The 22,418-nt window shown below is 51.0% G+C and overlaps 2 protein-coding genes across 5 annotated transcripts in view; one reads left to right on the top strand and one right to left on the bottom strand.

Moving 5' to 3' along the window:
- SIK2 (salt inducible kinase 2) overlaps window positions 1-5,508 on the top strand; it is a 122,498-nt gene extending 116,990 nt beyond the window's left edge. The window contains exons 10-15 of the mRNA XM_028105842.1: window positions 577-805; window positions 1,281-1,565; window positions 1,711-1,874; window positions 2,575-2,685; window positions 3,370-3,461; window positions 4,177-5,508. Of these exons, the coding sequence (XP_027961643.1) occupies window positions 577-805; window positions 1,281-1,565; window positions 1,711-1,874; window positions 2,575-2,685; window positions 3,370-3,461; window positions 4,177-4,771 (1,476 nt within the window). The 3' untranslated portion in view covers window positions 4,772-5,508. The remainder of the gene's footprint in view (window positions 1-576; window positions 806-1,280; window positions 1,566-1,710; window positions 1,875-2,574; window positions 2,686-3,369; window positions 3,462-4,176) is intronic.
- A 1,879-nt stretch (window positions 5,509-7,387) lies between these two features.
- PPP2R1B (protein phosphatase 2 scaffold subunit Abeta) overlaps window positions 7,388-22,418 on the bottom strand; it is a 31,742-nt gene continuing 16,711 nt past the window's right edge. The window contains exons 12-17 of one of the 4 annotated variants that reach the window (XM_028105846.2): window positions 20,970-21,124; window positions 20,231-20,373; window positions 19,758-19,849; window positions 15,409-15,530; window positions 8,248-8,348; window positions 7,388-7,532 (exon numbers count right to left, since the gene is read on the bottom strand). In XM_028105846.2, the coding sequence (XP_027961647.1) occupies window positions 8,283-8,348; window positions 15,409-15,530; window positions 19,758-19,849; window positions 20,231-20,373; window positions 20,970-21,124 (578 nt within the window). In that variant the 3' untranslated portion in view covers window positions 7,388-7,532; window positions 8,248-8,282. Of the gene's footprint in view, window positions 8,349-15,408; window positions 15,531-17,010; window positions 19,363-19,757; window positions 19,850-20,230; window positions 20,374-20,969; window positions 21,125-22,418 lie in introns of those variants that run through there. The other 3 variants (XM_028105845.2, XM_028105844.2, XM_028105848.2) reach the window with 3 other exon arrangements.

Here is a 22,418-nt window from a genome sequence, read left to right as displayed (position 1 = left end):
TTCAATTTTTTTTTACTCCCTTTTGCGGTATCAGTCTGTCTTTAAAGAATTCTTTTTTCCATTCCCCAGGCACAGAGAACTAATTAAAGACTAAATCAAATGGGCAGGTACTTAAATTCTGAACAAAGTATGTCTCGAACCTTCCAGAATGTTTTGTGGTTGAAAATTAGAAGAATGCTAGTGGCTCTTTTTTCTTAGCTATGAGCCATGCACGTTTTTTGTTTTTTATCTCATCCTCCCCCTCATCGTTTCCCTTATTTAAGAAAAGTAATAATAACTGGTAGGCCTCAAGCTCATATATCCCTATTCATCTGGAAACCACTAAAAAAATTGTTTATTGTAATAATGATGACTCAGAGAGACGTGGGAGGCAGTGCCAGTGTGGGTCATACAGGGCTTCTGTCTCTGAGAGCTGTAGTGTAATCTACATGTTGTCGCTAGTAACAAATATGCACATTTTTAATATTTTACTTAATTTCTAGTTTGCCACAAGTCTTGACATTTTTTCCTGTGTGGGTTTTTTTTAACGTCTCAGCAGAACAGCAGCTGACAGTTTCCTCTCACACTGACGTTCAGGTAAACGGCTGTCTGTTGGACCCCGTGCCCCCTGTCCTGGTGAGGAAGGGGTGCCAGTCGCTGCCCAGCAACATGATGGAGACTTCCATCGATGAGGGGCTGGAGGCAGAGGGAGAGGCTGAGGAAGACCCCAGTCAGGCCTTCGATGTGTTCCAGGCCACACGCAGTGGGCAGAGGCGGCACACTCTCTCAGAAGTGACCAATCAGCTGGTCGTGGTGCCTGCTTCAGGTAGGAGACCCAGTAAGCCCCGGATTGAGTCTTCACAGCACAGACCCCCCGCTCCAGTCTCCAAGAAGCAGTCATGCCGCCACTTCTTAGAATGCTGCCTACGTCTTACTCCTTTACGGACCACATTCAGCAAGCTATAGGATTAGGTCTGCTCGGCAGCCACCAAAGATTAAAATGAAATAGCTCTGAGCCAGCTCCCCCACCTGCCAAGATCCGTCTGAAGTGCTGTGTGATCCACCAAGAGCTCTGGCTGCTTTGGAGTGGCAGAGATCTTACGGGCACAGTTTACCCCACTAAATTTACTCGAAGCTGATTAAATTGACATGTAAAACGTTTCTGGAAAGGTGTTTTGGTTGAAGATTGTAGATAAGGAGGTGTAGCTGTGCAAACTCAGGCTCGTTATGCTGTGTAGCCCATGTTGTTTGCTGCTGGTCTTATCTCTTTTGGTGTTTTTGGTTTTTTCTTTCTCTTAAAGGGAAAATTTTCTCCATGAGTGACAACCCCTCCCTTGACAGTGTGGACTCTGAGTATGATATGGGGTCTGTTCAGAGGGACCTGAACTTTCTGGAGGACAACCCTTCCCTTAAGGACCTCATGTTAGCCAATCAGCCCTCCCCACGCATGACGTCTCCCTTCATCAGCCTGAGACCTGCCAACCCAGCCATGCAGGCTTTGAGTTCCCAGAAGCGAGAGGCCCACAACAGGTCGCCAGTGAGCTTCAGAGAGGGCCGAAGGGCGTCGGACACCTCCCTCACCCAAGGTGACTGGCCGCTCTCTCTCGTGACTCGGAAAACTCTCCTGTTGTAGGGCCTGAGGGGGGTTGTGGCCATGTTTGTTTCACACCTGTGGTCACTGAAAGGCCTTGTGTTTTATTTAAACTGTTTGGTCGTTGTTCTCTGCTTCAGGAATTGTGGCATTTAGACAACATCTTCAGAATCTGGCCAGAACCAAAGGAATCCTAGAGCTGAACAAAGTGCAGCTACTGTATGAACAAATAGGGCCAGAGGCAGGCCCTGACTCGCCACCCGCTGCTCCTCAGCTCCAGGGCCTCGCCGGCAGTTGCCCTCAGGTTGGTGCTCCGGGCCCTCCCACAGGGGCTCCGTGAGTATGAGGCATGACTTTGTCCTGAAGGAGTGTCATGTCACTTCAAGGACTGACTGGAGTCCCAGAGCAAACAGGTCATTTTGGAGAGCTCACAGCCTGGAAGCTTCCTTGTTGCTGCCACCTGCCACTGACAGGTTAGACCCATCCACACTGGTCCCAGGTGATTAGTACCATAAGGAGGTGGAGACACTCTCAAGCTATGGTTGGTTCATAGGGCAGGTTTTACATGAGTGACTTCTTATAATGTAATTGAACTCCCCTCCCCCCCAGCACACACACAAATTAAAAATAGTAACATAAATGCAAAGCTCACTGCCATTAGTTTTGATATCACTTGATTACATAAGTGGATTAGTTATGCTAAAAATGACCCCAAAATATTGCTGTTTATCCAACACATTTTATTTTGAGCCTATTTTCAGTGCATCAAGGATATTCTAGCATTTGATGCCCACACGAAGGTCATGGCCTCCTTTGCTGTAGTAGACTAGGTAATCGTTCACTGCAACGTAACCCTCAGCCTACTAGTTACGTGAAAAGCTTTGAGTATTATGTCTTACAGAGTTGGAGTTCCTCTTGGACATTTGCCAAGGTGCTTAAACAAAGAATTGAAACTTTCTGCCACATGGAGAACTGAAAATGTTTTCATCCCCCTTGCTCTTCAGGAGGAAGTTTCTCAGCAGCAGAAAACGGTCCCTGCTGTGCCCAGCAGTGTGCATCCTCAGCTTTCCCCACGCCAGAGCCTGGAAGCCCAGTATCTACAGCATAGACTCCAGGTGGGACCCTTCCCCTTGTTACTCCAGCTCACGGGGCTTGTCCAGAATTTGCTTTTCTGCACTGCAGAAACCTGTTTTGCCTGGTAATTTTTTAGGGTAGCTGCTTTTTTCCCTATAAGTAGGTAGCTTTGACTCTGGATTTGTAGTTTCTAAAAACATGTTCAGGCTTAGCCTTATGGTTATATTGGCAGCGGAAAAGGATTTATCTTCAGGTCCCAGGAAAGGAGAATGCCACCGGTAGGAATGAGAAACCCGGTTTCTGTGCCTCTAATGTTATGCCTATTAGTGAATAATAAATAAAATGGAAATCTCAAGCCAACAAAATTCAGCTCTCTACATTAATGCCTGAAAATCTTTAAAAATGATACACATCATTCAGTGGGCGCTGTGGCCTTTGCTCTCAAGATTTAACTCCACTCTTTCTCATTGTGTTTCATCGTTCTGAGCCTTGTAGTTCTAGAGGACTCTGAGAAATGGAAAAACTGACGCTTGTCCAAGCTGGGGCAGTGCAGGCCTGCTAATCCAGGGCTGTTGGGCCTCAGGGAGTGGGGGTCCACGCCCTCACCCTGCGCAGATTCGGGAGGACACAGTTGGCCTCGTCCTCCGGGCAAACAGGACAGTCCAGTGACCGCATCCTGGATGACATCATATTGTCATGCTCATATTCTTTTTCTACTCTTCCAGAAGCCCAGCCTTCTGTCAAAAGCCCAGAACACCTGTCAGCTTTATTGTAAAGAACCACCACGGAGCCTTGAACAGCAGCTGCAGGAACACAGGTGAGAGAGGGTCCCTTTCTTGGCTGAAGACTTCAGGACGCTGGATGTGTTGTCCCCCCCCCCCCCCCACCAGCGTTTGCTTCTACTGCGACACAGGTTTCAAGACATGATCACTGGTGCAAATAGTCCGGTGTCCTCGGGAGATGGGTCTGGCAGGATATGGCAGGCCTGCGTTTGCTTTGTTTCCTTTCCCTTCTAGTGTTTCCCTATGGGTTATGAATAGACCTAAGCTTTCAGAGTCCGTAACCTACAGCAGTGTAAGTGGGTTCTACTGCAGAGAGGGCCTCCGTCATCTCTTGCAGTAATTCGTGTCCTCATGCCTCACTGGGAGCAGCAGCTTGGCCAATGTAGAGTTACCCTAAGCCACCCCCAGAGGCCAGGCATTACCCCCCTTTAAAACACTCTGGATGGGAAATCAGCCTCTCGCTTTAGAGGGAGAAAAACTTGGTCTTAGAGAAGATGAATTAGTGTTCGGTGTGGCACTGAGGGAACCGTCAGAATCAGGGGACAAAAAATGTCAGGGCTACGAAACCAGACACCGCTGGTTCCTACCCCCATTTTGGGGGGTTTCTGGGGGGAGGGGGTTTGGTTTTTTTGTTTTTTTTTTTTTTTTTTGCTGCGGAAAAGAGAAGTGGGAGGACTGATCCTGGATTTGTACAAAATTGCCATCACTGAGGAAGATTTTAAACTCTTTCTTTTGCTATTGCCAATTTAGACTCCAACAGAAGCGACTCTTTCTCCAGAAACAGTCTCAGCTGCAGGCGTACTTTAATCAGATGCAGATAGCAGAGAGCTCGTACCCGCCGCCGAGTCAGCAGCTGCCCCTGCCCCGCCAGGAGACAGCCACGGCCTCGCCGCAGCCCCCGCCCTTCAGCCTGCCCCAGCCCCTGAGCCCCGTCCTGGAGCCCACTTCCGAGCAAATGCAGTACAGCCCCTTCCTCAGCCAGTACCAGATGCGGCTGCAGCCCCTGCCCTCTGCGCCCCGCCCCCGGGCTCCTCCACCACCGCCGCCGCCGCCCCCTGCGCAACAGGCAGGGGCTGCCCCGACCCCCTTACCATTCTCCTATCAGACTTGCGAGCTGCCAGGGGCTGCCTCCCCGGAGCCAGACTACCCCCCTCCCTGCCAGTACCCCATGGATGGAGGCCCGCAGAGCAGCCTAGCAGCACAGGACTGTCCCCGGAGCTCGGGACTGCAGGAGGCCCCCTCCAGCTACGACCCTCTAGCCCTCCCAGAGTTCCCCGGACTCTTCGATTGTGAAATGCTGGAGGCTGTGGACCCACAGCACAGTGGCTACGTCCTGGTAAATTAACCTCAGCACAGGAAGTGAGGCGGGTCAAGTGAAGGAAGAATGTCTATTTCTCTTTTTATTCCAGCCTTTTAAATTTAAAGCTTATTTTCCTGCCCTCTCCCAACTGGAGAAAAAGTTAAGTTCCCCAACTGGAATCAGAGGGCCTGGCCGGGCACATGTCGCTTTCTCCTGGCTCTGTCCCACCACCGTCTTCTGGGGCAAGTGCCGGAGTGTAGTGGTAGCTGAGGCTCATGCCCTTACGTCAAGTGGAGCCAGCTCTCATGGGAGGACTGACAGATGTTTTTGTAAGAAGACATGTGGCCCTAGGTTTTCTGTAGAACGACGCCAATTGTTATCAAGGGAAATCTTTGGTAGAAGCAGGAAAAACTGTGCCATTGGATGTGGGCAAAACAAAAACAAAACAACACTAGATTTTTCACTGAAGCCAAGCAACAGCACGTTCTGTTAGGCAAGTGAAGAATATGTAATGGACTTTGATGCACGGGAAGTAAAAGAAAAGTTGTGCTTGGTCACTGAGTCCTGAGTTTGAAGCTGCAGGTTGTCCCTGAGACCACTGCAACGAAGTGGAACGTGAGCTTTGCTTCAGGGGCCACAAAGCCACAGCTGGCACTGACCCCGGAGACGGGCAGTCGTCTCCACCTGGGAGCAGTGGCACCCCTCTTCCGAAGGTTCCCGGGGTGCAGAGTGGACTCGGGGCTCCAGTGCTGTCACCTGTGGAACCACGAGACCCAGCACAGCGGGGGGGGGGGGGGGGCGGGCGAGGGATGAGCTGCGAGGAGCCCTTGGGGGCAGCAGCTCTGGGCCCAGGGAAGACGAGCTGTCCCTGCTGAGTCTTTGGTGTAGACTGCTGGTCTGGGGCGGTTGGTCTCCAGAGGACCTCGCGTCTCTTTTAAAATGGAATAACTACTTTGACTCTACACTCGATGTTGCAGGTAGTTTACTGAGCTTTGTACATTTGGACAGTTTCATATAGGGCTTAGGAATTTCAAGGACAAGAAACATGAACTTTGATCTCCCATGTGAAGTGGTAGTGCTGTGCCTTTTTTCCCCCAGATCATGCTTTAATTCTTTCTTTTCTGTAGAAACCAACAGTTTTCCATTTATGTCAATGCTAAATCCAAAGTTACTTCGGAGTTTGTTTTCCACCGTGTGGGAATCGCATTCTTAATTTCCTTAAAAGTTCTGACTTGTAACAAAACGTTCAAGTATTACAGCAATATTTAAAACCACAAATGTGTTAACCATCTAGCAGATCATCTGCCAGACACGTTCTATGACTAGTGAAAACGTAACCTTAACCCTTCCAATTCTCTCATCAGAGTAAGTAAAAGCTAGATGCACCAGCTAGTTAACCGTATACCTAGAAGTAACAACCTGTCGCTTGGACAGCAACATCCCAATGTTACAACCCAGTGTTACTGACAGACTGTCGTTTCTGTCCTTGTAGAATGGCTTGTCCTATCAGCAGATGAATGCACTAAGCACAAAGCGTCACAAAGCACAAAGAAGAGAGACACTACACTGATGCTGCATCTAGAAACACCTTTAAGTTGCCTTTCCTCATTGTAGTGGGTGTCCAGGCAGGTGAGAAGCATGCCCCAGTCCCTCCCAGCGTGGGTGATGTGAGCAGTCCTTGGTGCGGGCTCTGCCGGGGTGAAGCGTCCAGGTGTTAGCAAGACAGGGTGCCCATGGAGGACTGTCGTTTTTGTGATGTAACAACTCATGAAAACCCGGTAGGAATGAATTCTGTTCCTTCTGTGGATTGTCTATTCCTCCTCATACTTAAGATTGATGATTTCATGAAATAGAGAACATCATTTAAGCGATCCTTTCATTAAGATCTCTAATCTGTTTTTAGTCTTTGCAAAATAAGCCAGTTATGAAATAGGGCTTGATTTGTTTAGACTAAAGGATATTTTTCCAAAATATACTACAGAGGCACTGGCATGTTTATGAAATTAAAATGCCTCCCAGCCTGAAACTGGGGCGGCAGGAGTGGCACTTAAAGGCTGACACCGAGGCTGCCCCCCGCCGCCCCAGCCAGGAGCCCCAAGTCCGGGAACCCTTGGAGCGGCGTGGCCGACTGAGGCCGGGCCCAGGGCACGGCAGGAGAGGCTGCTGGTGTTTGTAGGGCCTAGAGCTGCACGCGGGGAAGCTCCCCGCAGGGGCTTGGTGCGGGGGCCCTGCCGCCGAGCATGAGCCGCCCTCCGGACCTGTGGCGTAAGCTATTTGCTTTTCTCCTTTCAAGCAGAAATCAATAAATTCTGTAACGATCCGTCTTTACTGAAATGTCAGCTGGTGAGAGGAAACTAGTGACGGTCGGTAAAGTGTGCTCCCAGCCCCGTGGGATTGCCTCCATGGCTCTGTCCCCTGACCGGTGCCCTCCGGCCACTTCTGAGTGGCTTCCACACACACTAAAACAACACTAGGAAGGCTTCGTACCGCTCTTTTTACGAGAGGCTACTTTGAAATAAGGACTTTCTTTCCAGGTTGTTTCACGTTAGCGTGTCTACACTACTGTATAGTAATCATTCGCTTTATTATCTTGTAAACCAGGCTCCTCTGAAGAGACTTGGGGGAGATGAACTGGAGGTAAAAATTTCATTCAGCAAAAAGTGCAATATGTGTGGTACTTTATTTTTTATGTTCTTTTTTTAATCCAGGGGTATTAGTCTCTGCTTTGGGAAAAATGCACTAGTTCTGCAATTTCCAGTTGGGCAAGTGTGTCTCTAGTATTTACATGCAACTGATATGCTGGTCCCTGTAAGGCAAGTAGAGCGCGTTACCACAACAGAAAGGTGTGTATTCTCCTGTAAAGTCCCCAGGGAGCTACGCTGACCATGGGGGCGGCGGAAGGTTCTCCACAGCCACCCCCTCTCCCTTATCCACTTAAAGACTACCGTCTGTGGCCCACGGGGGGGGACGAGGGCATGGCGCTAAAGGACGCTGTTCTGATAGGAACGAAACCCCTTCCCTCCCCTGCCGTCATCAAACTTTGCTCCCAGGAAGGAGAAAGTCGACTCCCCCTCCTGCTCAGACATAAAGACCTGCCAGGCGCTTAAGCTGTTTCCTGAGTTCCTCGGGTGCCACTGGTCTGCCCCCACATCTGAGAAGAAGGGCCTGTGCCCTTCTGGGGCGGGAGCGGGCCACCCTCCCTCCTGCCAACTACGGGCCTCTCCCCCCAGCTCTGCCCCCGAAGAGGCACCCCAGAGGGGAGAATGCTTGGAGTCGGCAAGAAGGGGGGATGCTCTGCTAGGCAGCACCAGGTGGCTCGGGTGTGCGGGCCTGCACGCGGTGCTCTGGGTTACGTTCAGAAGCCTCTGTCGACAGTTACACCTAAGCACCCTTTTGGTTTAAAGGAAGTTCATCCTCCAGCTCTCTCCGCCACATTCCTCCTCCCCTAGAGACAATACAGAGGGTGCTCGGAGAGCTCTGGCCCCGGGGAGCAGTTGTGGAATCCCCGTGCGGGGGCTTACCTTGGCCGCGTCTGTACCCCTGAACCGGGCCGCCTCTACTGCCTCCTCGGAAACCACCCGAGCCGCTCGCTCTCTGTGTGCCTAGACATCAAAGGGACAAACTGGAGAATAGGTAGTAAGTTGGAGTCATTGCATAGGCAGGGGTCTTTGATCGCTGTGCTGCTGCTGGAAATTTTAACAACTTATCTTCAGAGTGGTGTGTGTGGAAGACGAGAGCAGTTATCTGCCTCTGTTTCAAAACTGGACAAAGATTCTTTAAATGTGTGTGTCCCCTCTGACAGGTTCAGTGGTGTGGGCCTGCCTGCCCTGTGGCCCCCCGAGGTGGGGGGGGTCACTGACCACAGAGTGCCCCCCGCTGGGCCAACTGCAGCAGCGCAGGGCGTGGGGGGGGGGGCGTCTCAGCTCCCGCCCCGTGTCAGCCTGCCTGTCTGCAAGGAGCAACAGCTCGTATTTGTACATTAATTCACAAACATTTCACAAGGAATCTAAGCCTCACGACGATTCTGTGGAATTAGCGGGACACATCCAGTCCTCACTGCTTCCAGCTGAGGACACCAAAGCTCGCGGCAGTTGAGTTTAGGTGAGCCGGCGGAGGGCAGAGCCCGTGCGGGAGGAGCTGGGGCGGCTCGGGGGTTCCTGGCTTCTCCCTGGGCGCTCTTTCCCCTCACTAGCATCTGGAACTCTCTTCACGAGCCAGTAGCTATATCAACAAAGCCCCCAGCTTAGGTAAGCACGGGGTGGCTGGGACTCTGTCCCCGCAACCATAGTCTCCTCTTGGCAGCTCCCTGGCTTTGGGGGAGGAAGAGGTGCCCCCCCCCCCGGCGGCCGTGCAGGAACAGGCTCAAGAGACACAGACCCCACAGACCGCCCTCCTTGCAGGGTCCAGTTAAGTACAGAAGCATAGGCTCACACAGAGGTCTAGTTTCTCCCAGTCACACAACATAGTAATTTCCTAGAGGAGCCCCCCCTAGAGGGGGGCAGGGCACACCCCTCCTTGACTGCAAAGGGGCCAAACTGCAGGGCTTTGGCTCAGTGCTGCAGGCCCACAGACCCAGCCCCACGAAAGGAGGCCCTGGGAGAAGAATCAGGAAGGAGCCTGGCCTGCAGGAGGGGTGTAACATTTCTCTCCTGTCAAGGTCCATCAAATATGAGTGCCAATTGGACACTTCTAGAGATAAAACAATTCACATACTTGGATTGAATACTCTGTCTTCTCAGAGGCAAAGTGGGTGGGTACAGGGGCACTATAAAAATAGAAGTACAAAAGAACATCCTGGAAAAATAGGACCCCAGACTGGATTTCCCTGTTCCTCGAGCAAGTAGAGTGAACTCAGACCCGCCTCTGGCTGTGGGGGGGCTATCCGGTTCAAGATTTGCTCAGTCAAGGAAATCCAAGTGGCCAAGCCTTCCCACTGCTGATGGTGAAAGGAACCTGCCTCCACCAAAATCTCTGGAGGGAAAAGCAGAAGAAAAGGTTTGCTTCTCTTTGGGGACTGCAATTTAAGAAATAAAAGTGATTGAGATATTTGCACTTTGTAGAAAGGGCAAGATTATTTGCTTATTTCTGAAAGGAGGAGGGTGGTCTTTACTGGATATTTGGTTTGTGAAAGTTACTTTTGATAAAAATCTGATTGTAGTTATTTTTTTCCATGTGGTTTTTTTTAATTACTAAGAAAAAAACGGTGAGTGCGATAGCTTTAGTATTTTGAGTGCAAATCATAATAGCTCCAATGTGAAAACAAAATCAAAATGGACCCTGTCCCTCAATGATAGAAAATTGCCTAAAATGCAGTTTAATAAATGATCTTTGTTACCAAATGGTAATTTACGTGGGGCAGTGTTCTGCAAGGAAAATGTACTGTTTTTATGTTTCCAACCTAAAACTGAATTAAAATAAAAACAACTTGTTTTCTAAGAGCCTGGATGCTATGAATGTCAGAGGAGACAGGGCCTTTACCTCATCAGGCCGTGAGTGGAATCTTTAAAGTATGGAAGGTGGCTGTGTTCCCTGAGCCCTGGTGCTCATTTCAGGCTACAAAAAGGACAGTGGATAATATGTTCTCATTGACGTCAGCAGGGTAAATAATACCTTGCTCAGAAATCGCCTGAGTACATGTTAGGCGCCGCACAGTGCTGACGGAAGCCCGGCTAACCACAGCCTGCGCACGGACGAGGCGCGGGCCGGGCGCTGCCTGCTGCTGGGTCCTCAGGGACCTAGTCTGCCCGGTTAAGGCCTCCGGAGCAGGAAGAGGGGCTCCCCAAGTTCAAGCCAGCTACAGAGCAAGGCGTGGAACTGGGGGCCAGCAAGACACCGTTCCTTATTCATAATGGCACATCCCGAGGGCCTGCGGAAGGCCTCGACCCTCCCCCAGCGTGCACACACGGCGGCCCCCTCCTGGGGCCAGGCACCTGCTCGGTGCCCCTCAGGTGCTGGAGAACCCATGAGGCGTGAGAGGCCACTCAGACGTTCGGACTTGTCCTAGTGCCAAACCCTGAGAGGAAGGGCAGTATGAAATCCTGCTTTCTGGCTGCAAGTTCAACAGCGATCTGGTTTCACTCAGACCATTACGGTTGAGCCGATACTACAGAACCGAGACCGCTCCCAGACAGGGATCATCTGCTGGTGCAGGGGGCGGTCAAGGGCAGGAAGAGAGCAGAGCCCTCAGCACTGACCTGCGCTGCCCAGCACCATGCACAGGTGCTCAGTCCTGCCCCCAAAAGACTGGTACCCTGTTGGGTGACCCAAGAACTTACTGAGTTTCAACAGCCTCTTTTTTTAAGGAAAGCACTCAATTTCAGTAATGATGTTTTATGGACTTTTCCCTTTCCCACCAAATTTCTCCATCATTTTTGTGTTGCCAAAAACAACCCCAGGGGACAGGCCAAAATACCAGACCTGCCAGCAGAGGCTGGCCAAAGCTAGCCCGTCGGGCCCCTGACCTACATTCCCTGGAACATCCTTCCCTTCTCTGGCCTTTGTGAGCCAGAGGCTTGGCCCAGGGAGAGGAGGAGGGGACCAGGGAGAGCTGAGCCCCAGACCCCGGGCCTCTGCCGGGCCAAGCAGGGCCCAGGACTTGCCCCCACTTCCAAAGGGACACAGTGTCTCCAGCCAGCTCCCCAGCCGGCCTCCATTGCTGCCGGTCCAGGCGCAGTAGGCCCCGTGCCCCCAAGTCTCTGCGCCTGGCTACCTGCTCCTTCTCGAAGGGAGAATCCACTCATCCTCCCCCCATCAGGGAGCCTTTGAGAGTTTGGTTCAGTCTCTCCTGACTCCCCAAAGACAAGGAGGGAATAATGGGGCCTGAGATGCTGAGAAGGGGCCAGACTGAGAACGGTGACCCTCAGAAGTCAGTCCGTTACCATGCCAGGGCCACCCGCCTAACTGGGAGAGGGGCACAGCTGAATGGAGAAGAGCCCCCAAGGCCTCTCCCAGAAGCACGCCAGGCAGAGGACCCTGAGCTCACAGCCTCCACTGATTCCTCAGTGGGAGGCCCAAGAACTGCCCTCTAGTCACCAGAGAAACCCAAATATTTAGCAGGATCCCTGCGCCAGCAGAGGGCCAAAGGGCAAGCAGGTAGCTGGAGGAGGCTCCAGGGATGCAAGGGCCTGGCCAGGAGAACGGGGTCCAGCTTCTCCCAGCCCGCACACCCCCCCCCGGAGCAGCCACCACCCAGGCTCGAAAGGCTTTTCAGGCAGAGTGGGGCCTACCCATTCCCCGCCGGGGGCGGGGGGGGGCAGCAAGGCCCCTCTGACCCGTCCTGGGTCCTGGCAACCCCTCCCAGCCCTGCCACGAACCTGAGCACATCCCAGCAAAGGCTCATTGTCCCCAGCGCTAACTTGGGAGCACACCCCGGCTGACTGAACTCCCAGGTTTACTGTGAGGCTGAAGGGCAGCCTGGCCTGGCCCTGCCCTCCAAGCAGAAAGCCCCAAGGAGATTCCCAGCTCCCCTAAACGGCTCGTCACAATCTCAGCTCTGCCTGCCTTGCTTTCACTTAACTCCTGACCCAACGCTGGACTCAGAACATGGCTGTGTGACACCGATGGGATCTCTGCACAGGGTTAAGGCCAGCTGCCCTATCCCGAGCACCTGCCACAGGCTGAGAACCCGGACTTTGCCCTGGCTTCCTTCATTCTCAGTCGTGAGTTCTGGGCAGTGCCAGCCACGGGTACCACCGATAGCAGAGCATCCACGAGAAGCCACGTCCCACCCAGAAGGGGGCTTTTGTCACCAACCTCCACCTTCCGGTCAAGCTCCTGGGCAAAGGGTTGGAGGGCCTGGGGATCTTTCTCGGTCCCCAAAGCCCCACAGTGGAGACGGTGCCAAGAGGAGGCCACAGCCCAAGGGCACGGCTCCAACTGGCCTCCCTGGGCTCTGATCCCTGCTGTCTGTCCTCAGCACTCAGGCCTCCTGCAGCCTTCCCGGGCCTCTTCCCTCCAGGTACCCAGAGCCAAGCTCCTCAAATGGCCCCCCAGGGGCCCCCCCAACTGACTCTAGGCGGCAGGGAGGGAGTGGTGGGGGGCAAGGAAGCTGGCCCCGGAGCTATGGGACTTGGGGGGGGCTAGCGGGAACTGCCTGTCACCAGCAAGTGCCGCGTGAGAGCACGGAGGACAGACAGATGCCAGAGGCAGAGACCGGAGAGCCTAGGGGCCTGAATGACTCGGAGTTTGGGGAAAATAGAGAAAACTGGAAAAAACAAAAAGAAACAAGGACGGAAGCAACCACGGGCACAGAAAGGAGAGGCGACTCGGTGCGGGCCGGTGTCTGTGCAGGACGGACCGCCCGACAGAGGGGAGCGGAGGCAGAGGGACCACTCGGGACGTCAGCGCCTGCGACCATTGTTTATGGATGCTTCGCTTGATTTTAGTCTCCAAACCTGGGCTCGCATGGAGACTGAATGTCCCTCACAGCTGCTCCTTCCTGCAATAACAAGACTGACATCACTGTTGTCAGGGAAATGGTGTTTTGATTAAAATCATGTGACAGCTACTTTGTGATTCAACAAACAAATCCTCTGTTAACCCTCGCCTGACAGAGGCCTGTGGGCCGCTCCGGCATCAGAGGGCCACCACAGACCGTCCGGGAGGGCGACCTTGCCCGCTACGGTGACCCGGGGGTCGGGCAGGGCGCACGGAGGCAGCCACATTGCTCCCCGGCAGGTCCCGCAGGGGTGGGGGCGGGGGGCAGGCGGCCTTCTGAGCACAGACTGCCCTGCAGGCTCCCGGGGCTCTCGCCTCGGGGCTGTTCCCTGCTGGACCGAGCGGCGGGCCCAAGCCCTGGGATGCCTGACAGCTCCCGCGGGGCCCCAACACTGACCGGTCCAGGCCTGCCGTCGGCCCTTCGGCCCAATGGGCCAGTGTGCACAGCCGACAGCGCGTGAGGGGTTAAGAATGATTTCTGGTTTGCATTGGGGGACTTCCTGGCTCACTCACTTGGCTGCTGGCCCCTGACACACAGGGCTCTGCCTGGCAACACTCCATTCCCTCCCATCTCATCCTCGGGGCATTTTCCTTCAGTGAGACAGACAGGCAAGGCTCCCTGAGTCACGGGGCAGGGGGGATTTCTGGGTAAAATGATCTGCTGCCTCAGAGGCCTAGCACCGCCGGGAGACCCCAAGTAGACAGAAGAGGACGGGCGAGGGGAGGTTCACAACCACCTGAAAAATGAGCTCCCAGCACCCGCCGTCCAGGGAAGTGAAGATGAGGGGGATGCTGCCAAGTGCGTGACAAGTGTCTGCACGCGGTTTGCAAGCCAAAGGCCCAAGGACTGGCCACTGGGACTGTCTGCACTGCTTGCAGCTGTCCCAGGGCTGCCTGCAGAGCCGAGCAAGTCCGCCACGGACGGGGCACTTCAACCGTCCCATGCTCAGGTCAGAGGCAGACGGCACACTTAATGACATGGCCAGTTGACCCTGAATTTGTAGGAAAACACCTCACACCTTTCTTCCCAAGCAAGGCTGTGGTTTAGGCCTAAAAACACGTAACTCTTACTCATGCTCCTCCGGTGAAGGTATCTCCCCAAAGGCCACATCGTGTGAAACGCAAAGGGCTGGCGGCTCAGGCCTGGGTCGAGGCCCAGAGGCTGTGAGCGGCTGTGAGCAGCCTTGTCACCCAGCGCTTCCCGCGGGGGTGGCCCGCACCAGACTCGCTGGCGGCTCAGGCCCTGGGATAAGAGAGCGCAGCCCCACTGGAAGGGAGAACATTCTCAGATGAAAGACTGCAGTTTGGGGCCTCATGGCCTCAGTTTACATAAAATGGAAAAGCCACGGAGCTTCAGCAGGCAAGCTTTTCAATGTTAGAATCTTCACCAAGCAGACCCACTCGAGTGGGTACGAGAACGCCAGTGTCGGCCAAGTCCACGAAATGCAGCCTGACATCCGCACGAGGCAGCTGAGGGCTTCGGCGCTGCTTTTCTGGACGTAGGGGACGCTGACGCAACACGGGTCTGAGCTGCGTGGGGCCATTATATGCAGATTTTTCCCGTAAATGCAGTACTATGAATGTATTTCTCTTCCTTATGACTTTCTTAATCACGTTCTCTCTAGCTGACTTTATTGTAGGAACACAATACAGAATACACATACCACACAAAATACATGTTCATCGGCTGTTCATGGTGTCGGTAAGGCCGCTAGTCAACAAGCTATCAGTAGTTAAGTTTGGGGGAGTCAGAAGTTCTATGTTCAACTGTGCGGGGGCGGGAGGGTGGCCAATGCCCCTAACCCCTGTGTTGTCCAAGAGTCAACTGTATCTGTAAGCCACAGACCACCCTCCTAACGGCCCCAGGGCCGAGGCCAGCACCGACTTCAATGAATCAACAATTACTCTCAAGTTTGAAACTTCTGCACACCTTCTCCAGAGGGGCATCAAATGGGGCTTCAGACCATTACACGGTGTAAGTGACAGAAATGGTTTTGTCCTTGAACGGACAGGGCTATCTGAGCAGAGTTGTAGCAAGTGAGAACGGTCTATAGTCTCTGAAGTGGAAACGACCTGTTTCTATAGGTGACTCCTCACCAACCGCCCCTGTCCCCCGTGTGACCTTGCCGTCGCTGACAGAAGTACTGCTCCGTGCCTCGCCTGCCGGAGCACCACACCCCAGGGACCACTCTCCACCCACGCCTCAGCCCGAGACAGGGGAGGACCCAGGCGTCAGAGGCACTCACCTTGCCGGTGTCCTCTCCAGGCCCTCCGGGTCTCAGGAAGTGGTTCTTGTCAGCCCCAGGAGCGCTGGGCTCCTCACCGTCCTTCGCAGGGAAATCTAGCTTCCTCAGCCTTTGGGCCACCGCTAGAGATACAGACAATACGGTGACGTCCCCCGACCAGCCCACCTGCACTTCCCAGCCAGGACGCCCCTGGTTGCTCCAATACTACAATGGGGGAGCACAGGAACCTACAAGCATGTGGGTCCCTGGGCGGAGAAAGCTGGTTCACCCCAGAACATTTTTGAAGGTGCTTTTTCCTCAAGCGCCATGGAAAGTGCCACCGCACTGGGCCTTCCGGTGCCAGCAGGGTGCTCCCCCACATCTTGGCCACTGCCTGCCTGCAGAGCCCCAACTGGGCAGGAAAGACCCGGCTCCTTCCAGCACTGAAAATACCAGTTTCAGAGAACTCTGGAGAAAGAAACGACTTGGCTTTTCTACCCAATGCGTAATTAAACTCTTCGTCCTCCAGATTTCCATCTCAACCAAACATTATGTAACTTCCTAGAAACAGCAGGTTCACGGAGGCAAGCGGGGAACAGTGAAACCACTGCAGGTACAAGGCCTGGAGACACGTGAGTGACCAGGAAACAGGGGCAAGGACACAGATGGAGGCAGGGATGCAAATCAGAGGGAGACCATCACAGAGCCACAGACCACCATCACTTAGTCCTTAAAGTGAGGACACCGCTCCCTCCCAGACCAGGTGTCTAAGCAGAGGAGAGAAGAGGCTCCAAGAGCACCGGAGGATAATCATGTGTCAGAGGAATTTAAAAGGCAGGACAAGCACCCAGGGAGTTGGCTGCCCCGCCCTCCATCCCCGGGGCAGGGATGCAATCAATGTGATTTCTGCAAGAAAGCACCAGATATTCAACTCCTTGGCAACACAGTGACCAATACACACAACTGCACCAAGAACGCACTGCCGTAGCTTTTGCACTGGCTTGGGAAGGACACGTCGGTTTCCCTTGAAGGCCTATGCAAGGATCTCGGATGCTTGGGTAAGACGGTTCAAAGGTCCAGCGGCCGGGTTGAGTCAGGACAGGCTGTCCAGCAAAGACCCCCGGGGCCTTGCATCCCAGTGGCCAAGCCGTGGCATTTCCATAGCTGAGGGCCGTTACTTCAAGCCCTCATTAAAAACCACACGTTAACCTGTTTGTCCTCAGGAAACAGGACACATCTTCAGGTTCCTATGTTCTTGGCAGCACAGAGAAAAAAGATCTGGTCTTGGTCTCTTAAACCTGGGACAGGTCAACCGCACACAAAACGTAGAAACACTAAGGTGAATTCCAGGCTTGAGGAGACATCTTTATTGGGGTCAGCTTGACTTTCCTCATGGACCAACGGACACCAATGGCAGGGGATGAAAACCCGTGTACATCCCAGGTCATCGTGCAAACCCCAACGGAACCGTGGCTGGAGTGGGGAGCCTGGGGAAGCACGACCCAAAGCTTGTTTAAGAGTCGCAAAATCCTTCCGTTTTGTCAGTGGGAGCATGAGCTGTAGTGTGGTACCTTCGATGACTTGTTCCTCGCACGCAACACATCAAAGGACAGATTTTAGAGATTCATTCAACAGATTTTTATTGAGCACCTACTATGTACACCAGACACTGATCTAGGTGCTGGCAATACAGTAGAAGACAGAACAGACAAAAATCCCTGCCCTTATGGAGCTCCTGGAGTGGACACGCCAGTGAAAACAAGATGGGAAAACCAATCCATGGTTAATATGACTGGCATGAGCCAAAGAACAATTCCCCTTGAGTAACAAAAGGGATTCCCTATTGCTTAAAACAGAAGGAGTCGATGAACTCCCTAAGGGGTCACCCAGAAATACAGAGCCTGCTTAGCTCCCAGACCCATGCCTGTGAAAGCCAGGGCTCCTGTCTCCCCTTTATCACTGTCTTAGAGGGAGAGGCCAACACTCAGGGCTCCCCAGGGAATACATCTGAAGTCCAAAAGACATTTAAAAGTCCATCCCAAAGCCCATGGCATTTCCAACCAAAGAGTTAAGCAACAGTTGTGCAAGTCTGTTTCAAGAATCAAGACATCAATCTCTCAAACATGCAATTCACTGAAGGGGAACATAACCTGGAGATAATAAGAAACAAAAAGAACCACAAAACTAAAATTAAAATGTTTACAGAATAGTTTAAGATATTAAAACAAGAATGTAGGAAAGTTTTTTTGCATAGGAATACATTTAATCCTTGGCCCAAAAAGTAATAAAATAGACATTTCCTATAAGGTAGGCTGGTAGTTTTAAATGCAGGCAGAATGTCTGATTTAAAAGGCTCTGTTATCTCTAAGGTAAGACAAACCTGGAAGCATCAGGTCAAACTTGGTTTTATGTAATGATTTCACATACAAAGGTGTACAGCAGTCTGCCGAACTTCACCGAACAGGGCTCACTGGGCTCACCAAATGAAAGAACCAATTCAAAAACCAAAATGGAAACAAGGAAACCACACCGCAACATACAAGGAGCAAAAAATAAGCTACAATAAAACCTCATTAAAATTCCTTAGGACAAGGCAAGTTTGATTAGGTGAAAAATATAAATCTAAAAGAAAAAATATTTATAGTCTCCATGAAATACATACATATATATTTCAGAGATAAAGAGTGAAATGAATACATCCAAAAACAGGTATGGCCTACAACGATCCCCATCGAAGGTATTTTAATAAAAGTGAAGACTGATCAGTAACGGGCATGTCAACTGGAAAAGGGTGCTTTTTAAAGAGAGCTTTTTAAAATTACTTCAGTTGTACAGATACAACAGGCTTCCTGACATACTATTAATGGGCTTCAGCAAACCCTCCAGCTTAACTCCTTCTCTTAAATTCCAGGAGGAATTACTGAGGTTTTACCATACAAGTAGAACCACAAACACTACAAATGCGGCGCACCCGGCATCACCCATCCCCCCCATCCCGAGGCAGCGGTGCCGAAGCTTCGCACCGAGGGCCCCGACAGCAAGAGGCGGGAAGCAGAGCCGGGAAGCAGAGCCGGGTCAAGAGCAGGAACTCCTCACAACACTCCACCAGCAGTTTCTCCACTCACCAGAAACATGGAATGGCAATCTTACAGTGAAGCAGTCACATGACTGCTTATTAGGGTCGCACAACATTTTTCGTTTCTCGGGGGGCAGAGGGAGGGAGCCAAGTGTTTGTGAATGCAGCCACGGTGCTGAGCCACTGGCATTCAGGTGGGGCTCAACACCACATGTGAGCAGCGAGATGCATCTGTACTCCAGGTTTCTGAATGACATGATTGCAGTGAAAATCAAGCAAATAAAAACCAAAACCACCAATACATGAACCCTGAGCTTCCACACTCCCCTTTCATGAGAGATGCCAATGCAGACCATCATTATCTGGGAAAATGTGGCTTTCTATACAGTTACATCTCCATGTGTCTCCCAAATAGAGGGTTCTAAACCATGTACATTTAACTTTGGAATGATGGAGACACACACAGATATATGTAAACATCAAGAGAATCACTCCACTCCCTGTCTGGGTCCAAACCCATCCAGGCTCGGTTGGGAATAGTAAGTGGCCAGGGCCTGATTCAACAGTGAGATGCAGGAGCCCACCTGGTGCCAGATAAATCAGCAGGAGACAATCAAGACATGACTGTACCAAGTGTCGGGAACTGGTCACAAACAGTAAGAATGCTTTAAATATAATTATCCCAAAAAAGACAAGTAAAAAACAATCCCATTTCATCTTTAGAAAGAATCAAGTCACTGAAATTTGATCTCTTGTAAGCGGCTGCCATCTGCTTGGATGAGGTCTTGAAGGTTTTCCACTTTTTCTCCACCCAGTTTAAGAACACATTGACTAGAAATCTGTGATAAGAATTTAGCAAAGTCTTTTCCCTCCTGTTCCTCATTATGCCAACGCAAGCACTGGAAAATTCCAAAGAAAATCAAGTTAGTGGTACAGAAAGTTCATGAACTGTCTATGTGAATGTTAAGTATGACAACAATGATGCGAAAGCATGAGACTGTGGGCTTCTCACTTTGGTCAGTTTCTCTGCTCTGCCAGGCTTGAGTTAAACTTTAAAAACTGACTGAAATCCAAACGACAAACCGTTCTTACCCATGAGAATCCGAATCCTACCCAGCCCTAGACCTGGGACTCACAAAATGGCCTGCTCCACGGTGGGCCAGGAAGGTTCCACCCACAGAGGGCCCTGGCGTACCAGCAACCTGCCGACCCCGCTCCCACACACACATCGCCTGCCCGCTTCACTCACTCACACCCCGCTCACCAGGGCAAGACAGAAAGCAGACAAACCCACCACTTAGCGCTTCCTGTGCGAAGTATTTGACGTCCACGTCCTCGTCTTGACCTAACTTCTGCAGTACCGGCTTCACTTCCTCCTGCAGGGCACTAAAATCCAACAGTGTTATCTGTGAGAGGCAGCCCTCTGGGCCAGATAAATGCTTTAGGGTATACATGGTCTATGGTAATTTGTCAAGTTTCAAATAAAAAAAAAAAAACTGTAAATGCTTAGAATATACACCTGACCAGTACTCAGTAATTTCTAAATCCTCCAGAGAATTAGCTTCAGACAATGACCTACACGTATACAGAGCTTTGACACAAAACGGCAGAGTCACACCCTCAGAAATGGTTGTCAAATTACTACTTCCGTTACACAAACCCTTACCGTCGGCCAAGTGAAAATCACTCAACTTAGGTTATGCTCTTACTCCCCACTACAAGGTAAACATTTAAATCTCCTTCTTAAGACTAATACGGAAATCTTACTCAGTATCTAGAATTGGTCCAATTTTCTGAAGGGATTTCGCCACATTGAAACGGACATTCGCTACTTGGTCTCCTGCCATTTTCAATACGATGGGCAGCATCTGCTTAGTGGTGATTTCCTGACCGCAGGCTTCAGAGAGCGCCTTGAAAAAGAATTAAGATGGTACATTTAAAACACTTTTAGGTTTTGTTTTGTTTTTTTAAAAGGTTTCTTAGAGAGAATGCACGTGCAAGAGCACATGTGAGGGGAGGGGCAGAAGGAGAGAGAGAATCTCAAGCAGATTCTGCACTGAGCCCGGAGCCTAACTCAAGGCTCGATCCCACGACCCCAAGGATTTTGACCTGAGCCGAAATCAAAAGTCGGACATTTAACCGACTGAGCCACCCAGGCGCCCCTAAAACACTTCCGTGTTTCTAAATATCCCCAAATCCAAAAAGATAAATGAATATTTAAAAAGAAAGTAACTGACCAACAGGAAAATGTTTCTAATCTGAGCATCTGAATGAGGGATACGAGGTAGCATTCAAAGAATCTCAGAATTAAACCAGAATTCACCACTGACTTGATTACGGATTTTAACATGAATTTAAAAACTGACATTTTCTCTCATCAACTGCCCAAATTAATCAGTATAAGAAACAGATTCCAAACAGAACACACTATATTCTGAATTCAGAAATACAGCCCCAAATAACTGCTTTAGTGCCTAATTAGCAGTAACAGCCATATGATACTTACATTAATGCAGAATAAAGTGGTCATTCTGTGCAAGTAATTAGGATCACTTGCCATTACTAGCACCTTGGGAACGATGGTGTTTTGGGCCCACTCTGTACCAAACTTCTTAACGAGTTTCATGAGGTTGTTGGTGGCAGCTTCACGGATGGCATACACTGGCAGAAGAGGTAAAGGGCACACTGTCATGCTGCTCACATCAGAAGCATAACCTAGTTTACTGACCTCATCATCGAAGGGGGGCCAAGAACAAAACTCTCCCAACACTCCAAATTTACTCCTATTACGTAATGGTCAACATGGTCAGATAGGACTCATAATATAAAGATTTGGTCTTTTTATAGTTTAAGAATGTATAATATGTCCAAGAAAAAGGAGCTAAGGAGCTCATGAGAGGCATCATTAATTAATTAACAAATACTGAGTGCCTACTATGTGCTAGGTGTTAGAGAAATAATACAGAAGAGACTTCCCCACACTCTATCAGAGAAGTGAAAGCTGCCGGGCTCCCAGAAGTCACATGGGGTAAGACTGGTCAGCACAATCCATGAAATCGTGTAGCAAAGATCGTGAGGGCTGGAGGAGTTTAGAGAAGAGAGAAAAGGGAGGTCCACGAAGCTTCAGGAAAGAGAGGCCTGGCACTGGATCTCGGAGATTAAGGAGGATTTGTGTAAGTGGAGAAAAGAGGGGAGGAATTCCTGGAGAGGGCAGAAACCAATGAAGCCAGACACAAAGGGGAAAAACTGCAGGGTGCAAGACCTTGAGGTCGGAGAGTTGGTGCACTCGAACACAGAGCACCTTGGGAGCTAAATTTAGATTTTGTAAGAAAAACGATGAGCTTTTAAAGCAAAGTTGTGACCTGATGACCAATGTGGTATTTAATCAAGATAATTCCAGCAGCAGCAACCACAGCAGAGGAGAGAAAGCCAGCAGGGAGGTCACGCATAGGCCACTATGGTCACCTGCAAGACAGCAACTAAAAACCTCAGAACGACTTGCCTCTTCTCCCTTAAAAGATTTATATGTTGAGACAACATGTCAAATGTATTCTGTGAATAAATGTGTGTGCTATAACATCTAGTAACTCCCTGTAAGATCATTTATCAAGAATATCCTAAATCTAGAATAATAAAAGCCTGAGCTACTACCTTCTCAACAACTCACTGCACAGCACCAAACAAAGTCAGGCTGGGGCAGCTTCATTTCACGGTCCCATAAAACTCACAATTGGGGCTCAGATAACAAATCCAGGGCAGTGGGTACCGACTCCTTACTCTACTTCTCTCTCCAGGTAGGCCCAACCCTCCTGGGGAACAGGGGAGGCAAGACTAGCTGCAAGAATGCAGCCCCAATCCTGGACAATTTACATAAGGCTTCCAGACAGGGAATGTCCAACTCTCCCCAGTCCACAGATCCTTCTTGGCAATGCCATTGCTGAGAACAGGAAAGACC

The sequence above is a fragment of the Eumetopias jubatus genome, unplaced genomic scaffold (genome assembly GCF_037043125.1).
Source record: "Eumetopias jubatus isolate StellerSeaLion01/CBP00866 unplaced genomic scaffold, mEumJub1_p1.0 scaffold_13, whole genome shotgun sequence".
In the NCBI taxonomy this organism is placed as follows: domain Eukaryota; kingdom Metazoa; phylum Chordata; class Mammalia; order Carnivora; family Otariidae; genus Eumetopias; species Eumetopias jubatus.
This window is presented reverse-complemented; position numbering and strand designations above follow the sequence as displayed.